A 24,380-nucleotide genomic window follows, 5' to 3' on the forward strand; every position below is an offset into this window, starting at 1 on the left:
AATTTCTTGTAAAATTAAAAAATTACTAAAAAAAAAAAGGAATTAATAGTAATACACAAATCCAGTTTTTAACTATAGTTGTGATTTATAACATAAGCTAACAGATGGTCTTCGTTTATAATAATTGTTTTTCGTATACAATGATATTGGTACCATTTGAACTATCAACTAACCAATACTAACCTACTATACAGCAGAGCAGCAGTACCTACATGTCTACCGTTTTTTAATTTATTTCCACAGATTAATAAGCCCCTGCGGCCCTGCCCCACTTAGCATACTCAAATACCTATAGTATATTAATCATAGTAGGTATTATGCAGCCGCTCAGTGCCGACACCTTATAGCTTGATTAGGTTAAATTTAAATCTCTACACAACTTCCTCTTCAGAGTTCAGACAACGCATCGAGGAGGATTACTAGGAATGGTTTCGGAACCTAGTGCAGAAATGAATGGATTGGAGTAGTTTGTCGATCGGGAGCGGAAACGTTTATATAGGATTTTGGCAGCTTCTTAAATTGTATTAATTTTTAAGTCTGTATGAATATGAAGGGCGTGATTAGAATTTAGAAACATATATAAAAAGAGGCATTTGTATTTTGTATTTTGTAATTATGCGGAGGGTTATGGATTGGAAAGTTTTGTATTTTGTTTGTGTTCGATATTTTGGCTGCGCCCCATAACTTTACTGGATCCCGTAAGTACAAAATATGGACATTAATAAAGTTTTGTATAGAAATATTTTTATTAAATGGGGAAAGTGAGTGAAATTTTATATATAATGTTCCACAAATGAATAGATATATTTTGTAGCTATTTAAACAGGAGTGTGGGGGGACCGAGCCCCCACGGGACTGTTTCACTTGGAGAAATATGTAAAGCCTCTCCAGGCCTCCAAATAAGTTAAAAACTGAAATCGCGTCTTTGCCCAGTAGGTTGTAATCATGTCAAGATATCATATTAACTTACGCGTCATCATTCGTCAATATATGCAGTCTATAGTCTAGTCAGTCTACACCAAAAAATTACCATAGAAGAGTAAAGCAGGGAAACAAAGATGGTACCTATTTAATTGAGGCGATAAACTTGGTTAGAGTTGGCGAAAAAGTACCTATTTGTTGTTGTTGTGGTTACCTAAGCACCTACTAGGTACCTACCTAGCTATAGGGAAATATTTTTGTCTTAATAATTATTATTAATAAAGAAAAAATATATCGCATCACATATTAAATACAATTGTACTATAATAAATATAATAAAATTGTACTTACAACTAAAATATTATTATGAGAATAAACTATACAAAACAATGAACAATAATGTACCTACTAAAAATATACGAATACAAATAATTTTTGGTTAAGAACATGAAATTTAAATGTTCTAACACAATAATAATTTTTTAAAACTACCTATGTATCTACTAGCAAATTATTTTATCCGAATTTCTAATCAACGGCATTCCATTTTCAATATTCAATATTCATAAATCATAATCATACAATTTTCTGATAGATCTCATGACAAGCTACACCCAACACCTTAAATATGATTTGGTATGTTCTAAGCAATTTAAGCTTTTGTATAAGTGTAATACATGTCTCATTGTCTGGGAAGTTTTATAACATATGTGATATGCCAATATTTTGTAAATTAATCGAAAATAATTATCAACGAGTAACGACTTTTAAAAAAATTGTAAATCAATATACTATTTTATGATTTGTTGATTTTTTTAGGCTTTTTATTTGGTTCAATGATTTATTAAATATAAATTAGGGCAATATTTTGCAAAAGATAATTATAAATAGTTTTTAGACAGCAAATTAATACATTTTTAGATTCTGAACGAAGTGAATAAGTAGTGAAGATGTATTGATTTTACAATGATGTATGTTTTTTTTGTTGTGTGTCTGTCATAACGATTTGGAGTAGAAATAATGCTTTGATTTTTGACTTCAGCCTCTCTTTAAAAAGGATCAGTTTTTGACAAAATTGATTTTTTTTATTTTGTTGTAACTCGAAAACGAATCATTGTAAATATGAAATTTTCATCAAATGTTTATATTAGCGTTATGTATTTACGATTAAATTTTACAAATATTTTGACCTTTTTTAAGCTATTTATAGGCAATTGAAATTTTCAATTTTTCTGACTAAAAAAAAATTGGCCCTCCAAAAAATCCTTAAAATTTAATAAAAAGTTTATTACAAGTTGTACTTATCGTAGTAAAAAAAAAATTGAAAATCGTTAGTCACAATTTTTGTTTATAAGCATTTAAAGTTCATATGTTTACAAAATATGTCAAAATCGCAAAAATTTGCAAGAAATTTTGAAGTTGAAAATTCATAAAATTTGTGTAATTTATATCTAAGGTTAAAAAACCCAATACAAGTAAGTTATCCATAGATTTTCTTTCAAATAACCGAAAAAAAATTCTAGCGTCAATATAGAAAAAATTTAATGAGCGTATGAATTTTTATTTACGAAATCGAGTAAAATTATGATATATTACAATTTAAATATAGGTAATAATATAATCTATCCTACTAATTATTCTAGACTGACAAATCATCTTTGTTAATACTAAAAATACTAAAAATTAATTTATAATTGTTTATTTATAAAGTATTGTAATACAATATTGTCAATATTTATATATTATATTAAAGTAGGTACAAGTACAAACAAATTGTTTTTGCAGAGATGTAATTTTAGTTTTCGACAGTTTCGCCAAATTAATAGTAGCAAGTCAAAATAAAATATTATTTGGGTCAATATGATATACTATACCTATACAAAGTTACTGCAGATCTATGATACATATTTTTTCATAATTAAACCGATATAGATACTGTAATTAAAAGGGATGATTTCATTTAAAACCCTTTTTTTCTTGTGTTGTTGCCTCCCGGGTGTGAACCATTTGCACAATACTTACTCCCATGTGACATAATTTATTGAACGAAATTCAAACTATATAACTGATTAATAAATACCTACAAAAAAAAAATATATACAAGTATACAACAATAGTAGGCCATCGTCATGGCTGCCGTGATTGCCTAACCCTCCCATGGTGCCATAGAATAGAGTGAAGAGTCTCAGTTAAAATCCTGTAAATTATACTATGTATTTAATACCTATTCATTTTGTTTATAAATATTTAATATTATTTGTCATGAATTCATGATTAATTATTAATGTAATAATGTTAAAATATTTGTTTGAAAATTAAACGTTATATATAACATTTAAAATTATACATTTTATACTGAGTGGAGTAATATAATTGTACCCTATTGATTTTACAACGATGTATACATTTTTTATTGTCTGTCATCACCTTTTTGGGCAGTAGAAAATAGAAATGCTTCAATATTTAACTTTGGAAGTTCTAGAAAATTGGGATCTAGTTGGTACTCTGAGGAGTCAAATATAAAATGTAATTTTTGTAGCCAATGCTTGAAAATGTTAAAGTTCTTCATAAAATCATAAATAGTTATTTATACTAAAATCAAAAAATCTAAATCACAATTTTTTTATATCAATATTAGAATTTAAAATTTAGATGAAATCAAATATCTAAACAATTAAAAACGATTTTAGTTACTTTGTTGTGCTTCAAATATTTTTTTTATGAGCATTTAAAACTTTTTATGTGTGTTATTATATTTTATATGTAAAATTATATATTCAAAATTTACCTATAGATTTAATATTTTTTAATTTTTATTTCTGATTCTATTGCTTATTTATACCATGAATCTATATTCTATGCACACCGTGTAATATTTATTTTATTATATAATAAATCTAGCATCTACTGTACAACGGTAGGTACCCACTTTCCCACCTTTTTATATTATTTGATTATTTGTTATGACTCATAAGTCATGATGTTATATATGTATTGATGTATTAACTATACATCAATGATCAATAAATGCATAATAAATAACAATATAGGTGAATAATATATTGTTTAGTGTTTATGTACATTGCACATATATTGTTAGTTAGTATAGGTACCTAGTACCTACTATTATTACTTTATTAGAATAATGCACGAGGTTTAAATCTCGTCGAACTTTATAAAACTTTTAATTTAATTTTTCACGTCCTATTATATTATAGTTTATATTTATTATTAATCTATTATGTATAATATTTATATGATTATAAGTTAATACATCAATGTAGATACAGTGTCGTGTTTTAAATTTTATGCAATAGACTATACACTACACAGTGACGATAAGATACCCATGTATTAGTAATAATATTCAGTAGGTAAGTAAACTATTTAGTATAATGGGTACTATAGAATACAACGATAATTATTGTCAGCTAAACTGTAATAGTAGAAAATGTATTTTTGTGTGTTCCTGTATATTTATAAATGTTATGTTTACTAGTTCAAGGGTATATTTACATATACCCGCCATGTGTCTGGTCCGTAACCACTAACCCTATACCTCAGTTCACTTCAGAGTTCAGTTTCTGTGCTATTTGATTTTCATAATACGAATGTTTTGCATCGATTCGGTTACGTACACATAAATCAGTGTGGTTCTACTGTCTTGTTAATCTTGCTGCTGAAATTGTTTTTTTTTTTTTTTTAAATAGGTACTAATTATTTCAGTAGGTATAGCTGAAAAATTGAAGTGTTCGTGTACTAACTGTATTGTTAGACGAAGAAGAAAAACCAAGGAAATAACGTCAAATTTGGAAAAAAGTAAAATAGAATGAGAATTCATTATTGGAACCTTGATAAGTCGAAATTCAAGGGAAATACAATTTTTTCGACTTATCAAGATTTTGGAAAAATTTCGACTTGAAGAATTTTAATTTGTATATTATAGTTTTTAATTATCATATATAAACCAGGTTTTCGCAAGGAAATGGCATTTATTTTGACTTATCAAGGTTTCACTGTAATTCCAATTGCCAGAAAACTAGTTATCTTAACTTACCAGTATATAAAATTGAAAATGATGAACAAAATACATTTTGAGATGACAATTACACAAAAATAACGATTACCTATAGTAGGTAGTTTGCCTGAGAGAATGAGAGATGAGGTATGTATACAAATTAAACATTTTTATGCAAATATTTTTTTGTATAAATATACAATATATTTAATATTTTAATTACTATTATTAATTTAATAACTGACTGGTGAAATCATGTTGATTGAGCCACATTATCTCCAAGTTCAGTATATTAGGTCACATCATTTAACAAAAATACACACTTGTAACCTACAAATAACCATCATTAACGAGTTAGTATAGAAATATTTTTAAATTCTAAACACAATATAATTACAACAGAATCAATTCTCTAGACTTCTTGAATTAATATAATCATTTAATTTTCATAATTTTTTTCTTACAACAAATTTGGTAAACAGTTTTAAAGTTACATAATAACTAATTATTACCCACATTGTTGGTTATTATTTTTGGTAAATATCAGCATGTTAAATTTTAAGTAATCACTAATAAAATTATCTCAATTAAGATAATTCAAAAGGCACACAAATTATAGACTAAATATGAAAACATTTAGTAATAATTAGAGGTCGGATTTATATTCTATTAAAATTATTAAATAATATGATGTTTTTATGCAATTAAAATAAAGGCAATATGTGTTTTGAATATTTTGCAAAATATCAGATATATTACGGATGGGTAACTTAAAGTGACTAGAGGGCTAATTTTTAGAAACCACCAAATGGTTCAATTGCATTTTTACAGCATTATATTACTTCCTTTAGATAATTTGTATTATCTACGTTTTAAAATAAACATTATATCAATTGTATCACTGAGATACATGATGTTTTTGTCCTTAAGAATACATATTCTTTTAAAATTCTGTAAAAAAAAAAAAAATATTTAAATTATTCAGAATAAATTTATTTAATTCATTTTGTTTACAATCATAGTTTAAATTTATTTTATTTTGTTTACAATAAAAATTAAATGGTGTATAAATGGTATATAAAAATATTGTGTAATATAGTTATTAATTATTTTCTTCAGAAAAATATTTACAAAAATAAAAATATTTTTTTTTCTCAAACATCCTCAAACCCCTAAAATATCATTTTTTATGAATGCATGAAATATACATCAATGTGAAAATGGAAATCTTTGTAATACACTACTCATCCGCTTATCTTAATTTGTTTTTTTTTTTCAAATGAAAGAGTATATTACGGAATAGGTTTTAAACCTAATTCTGAGCTGATTCTATAAGTTAATGAAAAATTGAATTATTAATTTTTCAAATAATCAGAAAATACGCACATAAAGATATTTTTCTTTTCATTTTAACTATACACCAAATCAAAAAAACCAAAAATATTAATTATCCACACGCGTAAATTAACATTAGGCAAATTTAACACAGATGCATTTTCTACGGGTAACAAAGTGTATGGGGATAGCTAATCGTCAATATATCTTGCTCCCATTTAACTGCATATACTAGAAACAAATATGTAAAATCATAAAAATCCGACCTCTAATAATAGTATACGTAAATGTTATAAACTACTTCTAAATAAATATCTACAGTAGGGTCTCAATAATCTGAAAGACACGGTAATCCAAACGGCTTCGAGTGTACATCGCCACTGTTTCATTATTGAACTTATGTAGACTAATAAAATAATAATCATAACGATTAATACGACTGTATATCACACATGTGCATTGTCAGATTCCATACGTTGATAAAGATTATTAGTCGCAAGTCATACTTTATAGTGATTGTTAAATTATAGTGATTTCATTTTAGTACATAAAATGGCCCCATATAAGTAGTCATAGGTAATCCGGACCCCTTTTCCCAATCTCATTCGGATTATTGAGACCCTACTGTATTTAATTTTTGAAAATTACCAAACGACCTAATTAAAATGAAAAATATTAAAAATTAAACAATTTATTAATAGTTAACTAGAAGTAATAAACTATTTATTTTTTAAATAAAAATTAGTTTTAGTAAAAAAAAATTATAAAAAATTGCTAATAAAAATAAACTATTATCTAGTGGGCTGTAATTTAGGTTTAGGCATTTTATTTAGTAAGCCTTGAATATCTTTTTTCTCATCATAAGATTTCCACAACTCAAATAGGTTGATTATATATCTGGATATTTCTTGTATTTTGTCTATGTCCACATTTAGTTCTGCAAACCATGATTTGAGATCCTTTTGCATAATAACACATGCAATTTGTAAACATCCTACAATAATAAAAGATATTAAATAAATAAAACACATTATTTAAGTAAGACATTGATTTTCAATAGTTTTTAATATTGAGCTACTTACAATTTCATAATAAGAAAAATATTTTTTATAGTATCAATTAATGTGAATATTTTTACATTTCCTGATTCCGGACACACCAGATTTCTAGTAGATTCTTGGTAACCTCAACATTGAATGCTTTTAATTGGAAATATTGTGTAGACGCAGTAATGAATTTAGAATTTTCTCGAAGAGGGATTTACAAATTTTTAATATGTGTACTGCATTATAAAAGTATAATTACACTAAGCTTGGAAAACATGCAATATAGCAATAAATGTATTATATTATTTTGACGAGATACAAATACTTTTGTATGGTGTTTAATAAAAATGTTTTGCTTAAAAATAATTCTTACTTAAATATTTTTTCAAGTATTTTTTTAGATTTATATAAAAAGCCTTCTTTAATAATAATATTAATTAATTGTTAGTTAATATTATTATTCTATTTCTAATTTATTTAATTTCTTGAGATTTATTTTGTAACCAATTAACTATATCTAAATTCCTAATCAAATTTATAGGTTATTAGGGAGGTTATTATATATATATATAATATACAGTTAACTAGATTGTTGGAAATCTAAAAAAAGGTTATTTTTATGAAATAAAAATACAGTTATTTTAAAGTGACATAAACATATGTAACAAACACATAAATGTTATTAAATATAGTGTTAAGTATAACAGAAAAATATGTAAATATTTGAAACACATTTTATTTATAATAGAAATAATAATAAAATCTTACCAATAGCTATTTGATATGGTGGATATAATAATGACAAATCAGTTCTAAGACTATCATTCACTACTCTCCATGCTAATGCCAATAATTGATCTTCGTGTTGCCCAATATCTTGAACTAATTGAAGTAATGGTCGATAAGGTTGAAATACAATCAAACAACAGTCCAAATTTTCCAATAAATAAAATTCACATTCTAATATATGATTAGTACGATAAGGAAATTCTTGGGTATATGCATAATTTAATTTATTTTTCACTATAAAAAAAATTAAGATAAAACAAAAAACTGTAAAATAAAATAAATATTACAAAAACATACAAACTGTCTGACAAGTAGTTATTAAACGACTGTTTGATATTACACCAAATTCTTCAACTTTTGATGCTAAGAAAACACAAGTTGGAGATAATAACAAAGGATCAATACATTTGAGAGAATTTCTGGCATAAAATCTTTTAAAATAAACTGTTGCCGTAGCTATTACTTGCTGCTTAAGTTTTAGTTGTTCACCTAAAATTTGAATAACTAAAAAAAAAAAAATTAAAAATGTCCGTCAAGTTTAAATTAAGCATATCTCATCAATAATATTTTTCTATTAGGTAATTTATAAATAATTTTACAAGAAGCTTATTGTAAAATTAAACAAAAATCATTAGGTTCGATTATCTATGATGTAAGCTTTAACTTACAATTAGAAAAGAATATTCCTATTTTTTGATATTCCTCTTCACTTAAAATTTGTAAATCTAATTGGCGTTCTCTGACTAGATCTTGTTTGTCTAATATCCATTGTTGACTGTAAAATACAATTTTATTATATCAAAACTGAACAAATAATTGCATTTTCATAAACATTTAACTTAAAGATTTAATACGCCCGTACAGAAACGTCAATGGAACCTTTCATTGTACAAAGATGGAAGAGATTGGTAAAATTTCGTAAATAGGAATATACTTGTCATGTACGTAATCTGTTTCAACTTAGTTTGCAAATGATTCGAAAAACACAGTATCACGCACGTATTATCAATGTTAAATGCTCAACTAATACATCTCAGACTCAGCATATAAAGAATTATTACTTACTAATGCGAACTTTGCCAAAAATTCCCAGCCATTTTCAATAAAATTTAGTGTCCCTCAGTATTTTTCACTTTTCACTTCAGTTTTACACAAACACGTAACGAGCGACAAAATGATAACATCACTGGCCAATGGAACGATGTCTTATTGTTTTCTTTCTGATAACAACGATTTAACGATTACCGGAATTCGGTAACAACTAACAACTATAAAGGGGACGGCGGGACGCTATTGTGCCGTGCCGTCGTGCCGACTGCCGAGTGGCGAGTGCCGACATTGATGGATGATGACGATTGCCGAATGCCGAGTGCCGACGGTCAGTGGGGTCGCATTTAGTCACAAAGGCTATGGATAATCAATGATTATTACGAAAAACGATCTTTGATCAGATAATAATATGATTTGTGCTATTTGGTAATTGGTAAACGTTAGTTGTCATTTACATAATATTGTATGCGTCGTAAACAAAACAATGCAAGCATACAAATGCATATTGTTCAACATTGATATTTGCTGATTATCCAATATAAATGTATGGAGATATTTTAAAAATTCGAAAGCAAAAAGAATTTGTTCTGCAGAATATCTATAGCGGTGGGAAAACGCGACGTACTGTCGACAAACGTTTACGTCAAAATATAATATATTAATCGGTAATCGGTATAAATGTAAAATAATTATTATTATATTATTGTACACATACGACATACCTAAATTTTACTGTGTAAGCAAATAAAACAATGTTTGGTAATCGGTCAATCGGTGATACTTTATTTGAGATTATATTGTAATATAACGATTACCTACCTATTTTAATGGAAATAAATAATTTTTTGTGTTTTTCAAAATTGTTCGCCAATTAACATAACGCATAAACATTAAATATTATATTACACAGAAATCATTAACTAGGTATATATAGCCAATAGCCATATAGGTAATAGGTATCTATTTAATTAAAGTACCAATTGGCTATTAGGTACCTAATAGCTAGTTTGGTGCTTGTCAAAAATCGGTTGTCATAAAAACCAAAAACAGCAATTAATACAAAAATGGATGAATTTTAATTTTAATTTAATGACGGAACATGAACGATTTTGAGAGGAGTCCAGTTCCATGATATATTTTTTGATATAATAACTAAATCAGTTTATACTTATGAATATTTTATGATATACATTTGTATTTATTATTTATTATGGTTATTACTTATTATAGTAGGTAGTACTAGGTACCTAGGTAATATATTTTAAAAATAGTAATGCGATAAGTCCAATTCAAATTACTTTTTTTCGAAAGCATTATATTTATAATTTATTATATAATATTATATTACTAATATAGCATAGGTTATTTTATAGGTATAATTATTATGACTGAACGGTTTGAGTAGATTCGCAGTATGTTAATAGGTCATAACTTATATAAATAAATCTAAATATTTAAAAAATCTCATTGTCTAAGTGTCTAATAAAGAATAATCTATAAAGAAAATAATAATATAGGCATTATTGTATTAATGAAGTTTTAAGTATCAACGTTCAACAAATATAATTTGTAAATAAAGAATTAATAAGAATTAGTCTGAAATATGAATTACTATTTACTAATATTATTTTTTTTTTGCTTATATATTGAATTTTGTCAAATTTAGAGTATGAAATGTCTATACAAATTGTACTTATTATTTTTTCTTGAGATTTTCATAGTTTATTCCGTTGAATTAAAATACTTTAGAAACTGGGAATTTAATGTGTTTGCAGAGCTGCTTTCCTAACTTGTTTATTTTAGTAAATTTATATTTTAATCAACCATTGAACCATACGATTTATTGCTCTTATGTTTATTTGTGTGTATAGAATTGTCTATATTTTTTTCCACATTTTCACTTGTGAATCCGATACGTTTAATGTTTAATCTTTTAATTTTACTGCAACTTATATTATATAACTATATAATTTGTAATATTTGTATAACCAGCATTTTTTAGAAGGGGAGGGGGTTGGACTGGCTATTTCATATTATTATTATTTATTTTATTTGTATTTTCTTCTTTTAATTATGTACGTTTTTGAGAAAATGAGAACCTTTAATAACATTATTATTGTGATTGATCATTTTATATATATTTTTATATGTATTATGTATATAATATATATTTTATAATTTCTATTGTTTTTAATGATTGAGTCCACGGTAAACCAAGAGGGGCCCAGTATTCTTTTTTGAGAAATAAAGGAAATTATTCATACTCAAATATTATTATTTTATTACAATGCACTATAGAAGTACCTATAGACTATATAGTTATTAACGTGATAATTAATTGTTGTTACAATATATGATTTTGTGTGTCTGCAGATTTTATTTTGTTATAATATTGTTAATATAAAAAAATAAATATATTTTTGACAAAAAAGTTTATTTATTTAGTGTTGTGACTACAGTATATGTTTGATCGTTGATTGTTGATTTTGAAATTGTTTTTCCGTTTATGTATAATGCATGGATATACGATATACAATGGTTTTACCATTGTTTATGTTTTAAGAAATATATATTAACGTCGTACTCGGACGTAAACAATAATATTTAAACAATATATTATATAAATAAGAAAAAATTATATTAAGCATAATACTATGTTCATAGACAAAACATTTGCCTCATAAATACTGGAATATAGGCTTTATATAAAGCGATAATCTCTGTAGCTGTCAGACTGAGATATAACCACATAAGTATATAAATATATAATAGCAACTATAACATAATATAATATTATTATTATATTATAGTAAAGAGTGGCTACTAGATAAGAAACATAAATTCTTGCTGTCACATTATCAAATGAAATAGCCATTAAACAATAGTAGTCAGTTTGTACTTTTTGTTGACGGAAATGTAAGAAACAGTTCAAATTTTGCATTTTTTATGTTAATTTCTATGGTAGTTATTTTTAATAGCATTTAATATGTAAAATTAATTTTCAATTATAAGTTATACCTATCTAAAAGGTGTCACAAATGTGTCTCCTTAATTGAAAAAACTCATCCAACTATTATGCAAATTATGTAAATATGTATATTGCATATTGTAAAGATACATAGATTGTATTTTTTTAAATAAAGCCCAAGATAAAATAAAATACTATATACTAATAGGTAGATACATATAATAATATAATATAGGTAGGTATACGGATATTATTAGCAATATTCATTATTATTATTTAAATATTATTGAATAATATTATTGTTCGATAACACTTTATTTCCAATCTCAGATAATAGATAATTTACAATTCACCTACTCGTATTTTTATATACAATTTTTTTCATACCTCAAAATTATTATGATTTTGATATTTGTCGTGAAATTTTTAATCTAATGCGGAAATGAGCTATTATTGTTAGTTTGTCTGAGGCCCCTTTAGTGAATAAAAATTAAATATTGGGGGCCCGGTGATTGACACTAAATGAAGTATTGCTAAAAATATTCGTGGTAATATGGCTTTTTCACGCAGGTAACAATAATAAAAACATGCAACATTAAATTAAAAAAAAAATCTTCGCTATAGGTTTGATATTATTATTATTAATTATTATAGCCCTTATTATAACTATCAGATACAAGTACATACTTTATACTTTTTAACTTATTCTAGAATTATTCTAACAAAAGTCATTAAAACTCATTAAAAAACGAGAAAAGAATTTCTATTTCTGGAAACTTAAATTCAGATAAATGATATAACATTTAATATAGCCGTAATATGTACCCTCTACTTAGTAATTTACTCATTTATGAGTATATGATAAATATGGTTGGTTTTCAAAATATTTTTTGAATATTACTTGACATCTAAATATCATCTAAAAACTGAAAATTATACAAATAATTATTGAATATTTTGTTTTCGTCATTGAAAATTCCATTAGGTTTATAACTGTGTAAAATCGTACACTTAAAGAGTATTATGAATATGTACGTTAAAAAAAAAATAGAGAATAAAGAATTCGCTTTATACCCCCGGCTCCCAATATTATAATTATATTAATATTAAAATGTGTTAAATTTGAATTCAATAATAAATCATTGTATACGAAAATAACTCTAATAAGAGACGATCATTAAGCAGGGTTTAAGTGAGAAAAAATCCCAGAAGGGATTAATGTCTCCATATAGTTTTAAGCGTTCCATATATTATCATTTTATGTTTGATTTCTAATACATATAGTATAATGTAATGTATAGAACAGCCTTGCTTAGCTAGGACTTTCATGCACTAAAAAAATCATCAAATATGCATTTAAAATTATGCACTTATGCATCAAAAAATTAAAAATATGCGGTTACATAATATTTAATAATATTATGTCTCCAAAAAAAATAAAACACTAAAATTTATAGTTATTAGTTTTTAGCATTTATAATCTTATTAATATTTAATTATTATTTATTATAGGTTTTGAAAAATTATTACCTTACCGTTAGACAGTGTGAACAGATCATAGAATAAATAGGCAATAACTTAAATTTAATTACTATATATTTTGAAATTGTCATTGCGTAAAGTTAAATTCATGGTACTTATAGGTACACCTAACACCTAATAGTATTAAGTCCCAACTAATATTTTTTGAATAATATAAAACAAATAAACAATTAAAATCATTAATAACAATTGAATTTCAAATGTCTATAAAATTGTGCCTATAAATTTTTTAGGTTTTTTGGTTTCAGTACCTACTTATTAAATTTTTAAACCTTAGCTATAAAAATATAAAGATTGTGTATATATTTTTCACTACAAAATAGTTTGTAAATTTTGACGAATTTTGAACTTCAAGTGCATATATAAGAAAACTGTTTAATTTGAACATTTTTTATGTATTGAAGATGATTATTATATATATATTTGGTGGAAATTTCAATTATCTACGATTATTTGTTTTTCAATTACACCAAAATATAAAAACCATTTGAGGAAAAGTATTTATCACACATAAGTATATTCAATGTCGTAAAAATTTTAACTTAATTATTAACTTTTTTGTTGTTGTGATAGGTAGAACTACTCATGAGAAATACTGTGTTACATTTTAAAATCTTAACCATAAAAATAAAATTTTTATACGAATTTTTAACTATTAAATAATTTTTAAATTTTCGTGATCTTGACAATTTCTATCATCGTTTCGCATAGAATTTAAAAACTAGGAAAAGGGGACATTTTCGCACAAAATCGGTTAAAATCAAATTCTCTTTAATGATTTCAGTAGTTTTCTTGTAATTCAAAAACGTATAACTGCAGATACTTAAATATTTTCACTAAATGTTTATATTAGCATTTTCTACAGAAAAATTGTATAATTTTTATAATATTATAGCTTTTACTAGGTAGGTAATCTTTATATTTTAACCTATTATTATATTTTGTTTTATTTTTTTTTCTATATATCTCAATAAGAAAAAATTATGCTTACTCAAAGAGCTTGAAAATTTAATACAAGGTTCCTCATAATTTATTAATATAATAGCCTGCAAACAATATTACTGCAAGAGTTAAAAAATATTAAATGTAAATACGCCATAATTCATTATGAGCTTTTGAACTTAAAGAATTTTGATGGAATTCATTAAAACCTCGAAAATTTGTAAAATACTTTGTAATTGTAATCAAAAATTCATACATTTTTAATATTATATTGTTTAATGCATGTTTAATAATAAAAAATTTTTAGTGAATTTAAAAAAAAGTTAGTCGTAAAGCTATAAACTTGAGTGAATGAATTTTAAATTTTGAAGACATTGGATGTTCACAAGTAAAATGATAATTTAGCTTTATTAATTTTTTTTATTTGAAAAATATTAATTATTGAAACTTGAGATATCCCACTGTTACTTATACTTAAATTATCTTTATTTATTCATAATAATTTTTTTTATTTCTCATATTATGATTTAACGGGTAAATATACAGAAATGGCTGATATTATTGATATTAGCGTTAAAAGAAAATTAGTAACATGTAAACAAAAACACTGTACAAAAATAAGTTATTATATTAATATAATTATTATGATTATTTTAATATAATAAAAACAAATAATTAATAATTAGACTATAACACCTAATACTGTAGGCGAGCTTCCGGAGTTTTACTGTTTCAGCTGTAGAATCTGTACCCTGTATCTACATTTATTATTTATACATTTGTGATCTGTATACCCATGTATATCACTTATGTTTCCCACTTAAATTTAACAACATTGGATAATCGAGATAACTGCAGCAGATATAAACCATCTCGTCAATTAACGTTAAATTTGCTTAAGTGGTAAATAATTTATTACTATTGAAATATTAACGGGGCGATATACATATTATAAATAATTTTTGTTCCTTGTTACATATTTAGATTTTAAATATTTGTTTAAATACTAAAACATTTCATGGTAATAAGGAATAATTTTATTTATTCATACCACTTTAACTTAATTTTTTAGAATTATTGTTATGTATAATTCATAAAATAAATCAGCTTTAATTTATTTATTTTATATTTTAAGGAATTTTAAACATTTAAAATCACACGCTATCATCAATATTTGACAAAAACGGGAAATATCACAGAAAGGTAATAATAGTTATCAAATGATACAATACCAATTTATAATAAAATATTTTATTTCTTAAAATCCCATTGATGATTTTCAGGATATCATGACAAATTTTAAAAACAGGACATCTGCATTTTATTTTACTTAAACTGTCTTTTTGTCTTAAACTGAGAACAACATTTTTTAAAATTAATTTTATGGGAAAAGTTGTATACTACTTCTCTGCTAATCACTAGCTTTAATACTCTATTTTATGGTAACTAAAACACCATGCAAATAATTTAATAATGACATTACACTGTAATGAATACAGATCAGTACTATACGATATATTATATATATATATGTTACCTACTTTGTAATGCAAAAACTTTCTTAATGTTACAAATGGCCAATAGAAATGAGTACCTAAGACCCAACTGACAAAATTATCAATTATTATAGCGATAAGTAATTACAAAAATAGTTATGGGGGACCATATATATAAAAGTATTTATATATATGTATCTGTGTGGGGGGACAAGAAAACAATGAACTTATTTATCAATTGTAATTGTCATATCACCAAGCCGGGAAAATAATTTTAAAATGCATTTTGTCAGCCATTCATATAATTAATTTGATTATTTTATCATTTGTCAAAACAATATTGTTTTCTATGTTTATTAATAGACATAATGTTAACTTAAGCAAGATTTCGGAACATATATTAGAACCCAGACGATCTATAGTTATCCATATTTTAACAATAAAACCTAAAAAATACGCAATTTAAGGTAAAATTTAAAATTGAACGTTTCACAAAATTATTAGGAAGCTGATGATCTCACTAGGACATTATATAGGTATATATTTTGTTGGCGTTCCTATGGTGGTAATAAAAATAACTATTTGATAAGACATTTTGTTTGACATTTTATACAACATTATTTTTTTATAGTTTCTTCATTCCTCTCAAAATGTAAAGTATAATAATAACTAATGTTGGATTCAATTTTAAAGCTCAAAAACAATAATTTTATTAAAACTAATACGAAGGTAAATTAAAAAAAAAAATAGAACATTTTAAATGTCTAAAAAGCATAAAAAAAGCAAAATCTTTTATTAATAATTTTCAAAATTTTATTATCATTTATCACTAAAACAAAAACTAAAAAAAGAACCATAAAGAGTCAGTGAGCTTTGGATAAATACTGACTCCCTCTCGCCCTCCTCAAGAAAAAATCCTAAATACATAACTAACTTATATAAGTACATAATATAGTAGTATTATTTAGAAGTCTATGTTATTGAAATGTTTGAAAATAACTGGTGATAGAATCAATCAGATAAAACCAGAATTTTTGTATACACAACATATTAGTCCCATATTATATTGTTATTATTCCTTATGGAGAATAATGAGAAGAATAAAATAAAGGAAAAATAAGTATATTAACTTGATATTTTTTGTATTGTGATTTAACATATCAAACGAATTATGTTATACTATAGTCTATAATAGAATATTGTGAGTGATAACATTTGTTTTTTTTTTTTTTTAATGTTTAGTATAAATGTTTCATTTGTACCTGTTTTAACTAAATGCCCAGGTGTAAACTAGTAAAAAAAGTCACAGAATGCTACATAATTTTAAGGAAAATAACAAAATGTTGTTAATATGCATATTATTGTTATGCATAATAATAAAGTAAAATATATAAAAAGTAGTTGCTCAAACTGATTAGCCTATTTCATACCGGCTAAATTTATTCTTTATGATTATTATAGTATATAAGTAGTATACAATTATATATTTATATATTAATATTTTATAAATAATAGATTTACGACTGGTATTATAACTTTCTTAATAAAAATTCAATTTAATTTTAAATAAATAAATTAAGGTATATGTTTTATACCAATTGAGGAAAATATATTTTAGGGCAAGGGATTCTTCCCAGCATCCCAGTCAGTCCGTGATTGTAAGTGTGTATTTAATATGGAGTTTTTCAAGGCATAAATACCTCTTGCAGCAAAACTGTAAAAATATGTTCACTGATATACGACTGATACGAGTATCTATATATGAATATTATGAACAATATTATATGCTATTATCTTAGTATTGAAACGTAGGTATAATAAAAAAAAATAATAACGTGCCTTATGTACCGACTGTTAAACTTTTTTGATGCACTCTCTATATGCATATAATATATTTCATGGGAGTAAAATGCCAGTAGCTTGTTGTCTGCATTTATAAGATTTATTAAGATAACATACATACTATTTATTTCCCAAGAAATTTTGCATTAGATTAAAAACAATCAGTAATAGTTGTTTGAATATATTTTATGATTTGTATTAACGTAATTATGCAGTTTACACATTTTGTATAAATATTAATAATAAATCATAATATATAATATTATAAATAGGGACCTATGTATAAAATGTAGTAAACTGTCTTTATACTGATAATTGGTAGATTAAAATATACAGTACAGACATACAAGCAAAGTTAATTTTATGAAAGGTTAATGAAATTATCGGACAAATATCATTTTTAATATTTATCATTTGTGTAAACGTGCACAAAGCCGCAGATATATTTGGCAGGTATTTGTTATAATATACGTATCAAATAAAATACATATTGTAAACAATTAATAAAAGTAGAAATAATTTTCAAATACCAATTTTATTTTATATTTTATTAATATTAAATTAAAAATATCCATTATCTGCCATAAAAATAATACTTAAAACGTACTATAAGTCTATAGACTATAAGGTACCTACTACGCAACTGATGTATAATAAACAACGACGCATTCCATCAGTAATTTATTACATTTTAAATGTTTAAATTTATCATAGTAAATGCAACTAGCCAATTTCTATTCAACGAATATTAATAAGCATTAAATAGTAAATATAGCTGATCATGTCATCTGACTTCTCAGTTATGTTTTTTTATAATTAAGCTAACTTTTTAAGACAATCGTTTATTCGTTAAAAAAAAAAAAAATGCTCTCTTATTGTTAAAAATAACATTACAATTCATGTTTATTATTTGCATGTATGTAGATGAAAACCAGTTTAACCAACACCTATTAGAACTTCCTGTTTGGAGTTTAATAAGTTGTTTTTTTGGAAAATGATTATACAATTATTTTTTAGAATCAAGTTCACCTTTATTTAACATGAATTTTGCAGAGAAAAAATTTAAGTCATATATATTGTTTATTTTTAATTCTATTTAATTCCTACATGCAGCATTAATAAAAACTAAAATTTCTTGGTTATAAACTCATAAGTCATAAAGGTCTTTAATATTAATAATATACCTAATATAATTATCCGCGACCATAAGTTTATAAATGCAAACATAAATAGTAATAAATATTGTATTATTAAATGCCTTTTTAAAAATAATAATGATTAATTGAAAATATTAGCTTCTTTGTTAGTTTTAGCTGAACGCATTTTACAGGGTATTTTTTCGTTTGATTATTGTTTGCGCATTTTCTTTTTATCTGTGCCAAATTATCGTATTACATAATATTATATATTATATTGATATTCCGATCAATAAAAGGCAAATAAAATAAATATAATAACTTTTAATATTAAATTCTGATTGAAAATTTAATAATTGTCATAATTAACTAAATTAACATCTGAAAAATAAATGTAAACGATTAAAAATAAATTGGCTTAATTAAATTACATTGTAGCCTTAATTATATATATTATATGTAAAATAATTTGTCATAATATAGTAGTATATGTCATCATAGGCGTGCGCAGACCTGAATTTCGGAGGGTGCCTACATTTTTTCGTGTCCTTTTCTTAATTTGGGCCCTCTCTTAACAAGACATACATATTTTAGTAAATTATAATGCACGAATAAATATTACTTACATTATATCACATATTAATCAGTGGTATTACTAGTACTAAGTATTATAATATTTCATTAGATAGTTGGATCTAAAATCTATTTTCAAGATAATATTGCAATATTTATTTATTATTTTTACTTTTGTAGTCAATAATATCTAGCTGTTATAATCATAATAAGTTTTATCACGCAAATTTAAAATATTTTACGTTGTATTATTTCTTTTATTGCGATACATACTTTTTTTTTACGACATATTTTAGAAAAAATACCATTTTTATTTTAGTAACATTAGTTAAAATACGGACCCATATATTATATACTATACGACTTAAATTTTAGGGTCCCAATTACAGCATGTCGGAGGTGGCCAGGCACACCCGGAACCCACCGTATGCACGCCTATGTATGTCATATAAATTATAAATATATACATACTTATTGTAGTTTAAATAAATATTAGAAATATATTAGAATATTATAAATCAATACCATTTGGTTTATTGTATTGAGCCCCAGCAAACAACTCATGCTTTTTGATGAATTTTTTCCAAAAATCAAACGATGCGTAACTGTCTTACAAAAGAGTACGAAATTAACAAGTGATGCGCAAATGATATACGGTCTATAAATTATAAATTATAATACATATATAGGCAGGACATCCTCTGCAGGTGTTAGGTCAACCTTTTGAGAGACGGTGCCACATGCTGTTTTCTCAAAACGTTTTCGTTTTACTCATATATGTATATATGTATACTGTATAGGTAGTATAATAATATATATTATAAATACCATCTCGTTTAAGTAAATAATTGTAATTTTCAGACTAAAAATTTCAGTAATTTAGAAGTTATAATGTTATATTATATATAGCATTATTATACTTACCCGTTATTCTCGCCTTTAAAACAACGCGATGGTGTAATTTACATAGGTATATCTGAGACTTGAGTATTTACTGTATATTTACGATTTATATGTGTCCAAGTGTTCTATTTATAATTACATACTTTTTGCCTTTTGTATAGAAAGTACCTATAATTTTTAACAAATTATAATAAGGAACTGCTTTACTGTTATTTAATGATAGGTAAACTTACACGCGACACGTGAAACCAGATAGTACCTACCTAATAAAGGTATGTACAAGGTTGCCAATATTTCATATTTTTATTTGAAATTCCTACATTGAAGAGTCCTTGGAAAGAAAAATAGTGATTTAAAAAAATAAATTTGTATTAACCAATATTAAAACTAAAATAAGTAAAAAAAATTATGAAAGTTAAAAATCATTTCAAGTATTCTTAATACACTTAATAGTTGATACTTATTATATTATAGTATTATACAGACGTATGTGATTTAGTATAGAGACGTATTCTAGAGGACCGGGCCAGATCATTCAAATCCACTATATGCACTATGGGCATTTTTAAACAGATTTTTGAGGAAATATTTTTTAAGTTGGTCTTACACTAGTTACACTTTGGTTTTATTTTATCTGTGAACAATGTTCAATGTATACTCCAAATTATTTTAAACACATATTATTCGATATACACTGCAAGCACATAGTATCGGTAGGGACGAACTTTTTTTATTCATAACTTTATAAGACATAACATTTTGGTCCTCTCACCGACTTAAAAAAATAGATTTATTATTCCTATTACTAATGATATTATAAAAATTACAATATATATTATTAGAAATGCAATGCCATTGAATGCTACTAAGGATGGGTACTTAGTAGGAATTAGGAAGTTTAATACTTGTATATGCCATTCGTCCTAAATTGCAATTATGAAACTTATTGAGCCATTGTCTTGTTATACCGCTACAAATATGCATACAAATAATGTTAATTGCAATTTGCAGTATTATTACGTGTACAATGTAGGTACGTATGCAGAGCTGGAACAGGCATAAAACACGCGTTCCAAACTTGGGTGGGGAGGGTTTGAGTCTTGTGCTCATTCCAATTCCTAATCAATGATGGATGATGGTATAATCACTATAAATACTATAAGTAATATTATATAGTCATTAGTCAAGTACGGATTAAGACCTCCATGGCTTATGGGGTCGATACTTATTTGTTACTGCGAGTCTCTATAATGGAGCAGTAACCTATTTACTGTTCTTATTACTGTTTAAGCTATAAATAATAAAATAATGGCTTGGATATTCGACCTAATCAGGATGGAATTTTTAATTAATAAGAATACAACCTATGAAAGAAAAATAAACTTCCTAAGAACATAGATAATGATATATTATCTATGATAAGTATTCTTTCTGTCTTAAAAAAAAACACCACCGCCCCACATATACTGTTAATATATCAATATATGTATATATAATCATGGCCAAACGGCTCCTAAACATATGACATATCTTTATATTATTATCTTTGGTTTGAACATGCTTATAATAATATTACAGCTGCATTAGCGAAACTTTTTAATATTACTCTGCTAAGAAATAATATCAGTAATACGCATATTATCGCACCATTGATTAATACATGTGTATATTTAATCAATGATGTTATCCTCGTCTCTCAGTAAATTTAATATTTGACACTGACTACTAAACACGTTTTAAAAAATAATTTATAAACAAGTTATAAAATATCTACTACCTGTAGGTAATAATTAGTATTTTTAATAAAATAATAGGTATAATTCAAAAATTATATTATTTAAAAAAATGTACCTATAAATATTAACAACATGCATAAATATTTATTTTTAGGTAGTATATAGTGTATTTAAAGATAAAAATAAAAGAAGTACCTATTTCACTATTTGTATTGCATGATGACCTTGAATATGATTCGTGAATTTTTCTTACTGAATACACTATTTCTTGTTTTTGAAAAATTCAAGTTTTTAACGCTTTTTCCGTTTTTTAATTGCATCACCCCTTTTTGAGTTTGAATTTTTAATATATTATTATTTTTTTAAACAACTAATTTAAAAAGTTCGTTTTTATTTTAAAATTCGATTAATTTATATAGAAGTTAAAGTTTCAAATGTTTCAATTTATGCACGTATATCACATTTTTTAATAATCTATAACTATAGGTACGACTTTAGTAATTTCCATTCAGATTTCAGTTTCATTTATGACTTATTGAAATTTTAACTCACTCTCATTAATAATTTTTTAATTTTTAAGATAGAAAACTATAGAAGTAGTGTTGATGGGCAAACTTAACTAATTTACTTACTGTAAGAATTAATTGCGATGTATACAGTTTGTAAATGTCTTTTATAAATAAAAAAAGAAAGATAGAAAACAACTTTATGTGTGTTTTAATTAAAAAAAGATAATTTTCTCTCAAATTTGGACTCAAAATAGAGGCGCTGTTCAAAAAATTTTTCTTTTACTCCGCATACACTAGGACAAAGAGTAGGTCGAATAATACTATGTTTCAAAAATAACTAATGAGCATATTAAGTCTATAATGTACATATAGTATATAAAAACCCGATTCAAGTCCAAGGTCACAAGAACGAAAATTTTCGCTTTTTACTTTTATCATTGAACATTCAATACTATTATTACATAGGTACATCATCATGAATGCATCATGAAGTTCTGGAAAATTAAATAACTTGTGTTCTAATCAATATTTTTTATTTTTTTTTCATAAAATTAATAGATGCTTGTACTACGCATGTAATATAAACATTTTTATTTTTATTTTTTTGTATGGAAAATAAAAAAATTAAATTAAATTAAAATTATTATGAAAAAAATCGAAATTGCCAATTTATACCTAAACATATTGAAAAAAAAATAGTTTTAAAGTTTATAGTATTTACTTTGAGTAATACGTTTGACCGTTTGTGACTTATGTGTGATCGTTCAACTTTCTGTTACTATGTAATTTATCAAAACCAATAGTAAAAACTAGTATTTAAAACGAAATTTTTATCTGCAGATAAAATGGAGTTAACGATAACCATATCCGAATACTGATAAAAATATGAACAATTTGAATAAAGCCGCGGTTGTTATAGGACACTAGGACAGAAAGGTCATAGATAATAATAAAGAATATGGTTATCGTATCATTCGTATCGTTATAACTATAAATATAAGTTTTAGTTGAATACACTAAGGGCTCTTCCAGTCGCCCTTTTACAATGCGTGGGCGCCGGGCGGTGGGTCATGGGTACCATGTACACGACTCTTTTATTACTTCGAGCATGATTATAGTATCAAGGATTTATGAAATATTTTAAACATCGCTAATTTTATAAATTCATAAGTATTTTTTTTTATTAAACAAATTTAACTATAAAGTTTTTAATATTTTATGCAAGTATACAATCTCAATATTTATTATATCAATTTATATTATCAAGTCGTTTATAGACTTCACGTAAATGCAATGCGTAATATTATGTAAAATGTAATGTGTATAATAATACCTAATTAATATTATCATTTGAATAACTTTAATGATGAATGGTGAATCATGAATCGGTAAGCTGACCGGTGTGACGCCGCGGCGGTCTTATTATCTAAGCCTCAAGGAAATAATTAAATATAATTGGTAGAAAATATTCATTGCATAAAACACATACCCATTAAGTGTCCAAGTAGTTATATAGTATCATAGACATAAGACATAGTGGCATAACTGTCCTTAACTCCTAATAGGTATCATTA

The 24,380-nt window shown here is 25.0% G+C and overlaps 1 protein-coding gene across 1 annotated transcript; it reads right to left on the reverse strand.

The window, feature by feature from the left end:
- Positions 1 to 5,357: 5,357 nt before the first annotated feature.
- Positions 5,358 to 9,442, reverse strand: LOC132926733 (cyclin-C). The gene is made up of 5 exons (XM_060991126.1): positions 9,175 to 9,442; positions 8,778 to 8,884; positions 8,407 to 8,613; positions 8,089 to 8,343; positions 5,358 to 7,268 (listed from the first exon to the last, which is right to left on the reverse strand). Exons 1-5 carry the CDS (start codon positions 9,204 to 9,206, stop codon positions 7,066 to 7,068), a joined length of 804 nt encoding a protein of 267 aa, XP_060847109.1. The 5' UTR covers positions 9,207 to 9,442; the 3' UTR covers positions 5,358 to 7,065.
- Positions 9,443 to 24,380: the final 14,938 nt, after the last annotated feature.

The sequence above is a fragment of the Rhopalosiphum padi genome, chromosome 3 (genome assembly GCF_020882245.1).
Source record: "Rhopalosiphum padi isolate XX-2018 chromosome 3, ASM2088224v1, whole genome shotgun sequence".
Lineage (NCBI taxonomy): Eukaryota > Metazoa > Arthropoda > Insecta > Hemiptera > Aphididae > Rhopalosiphum > Rhopalosiphum padi.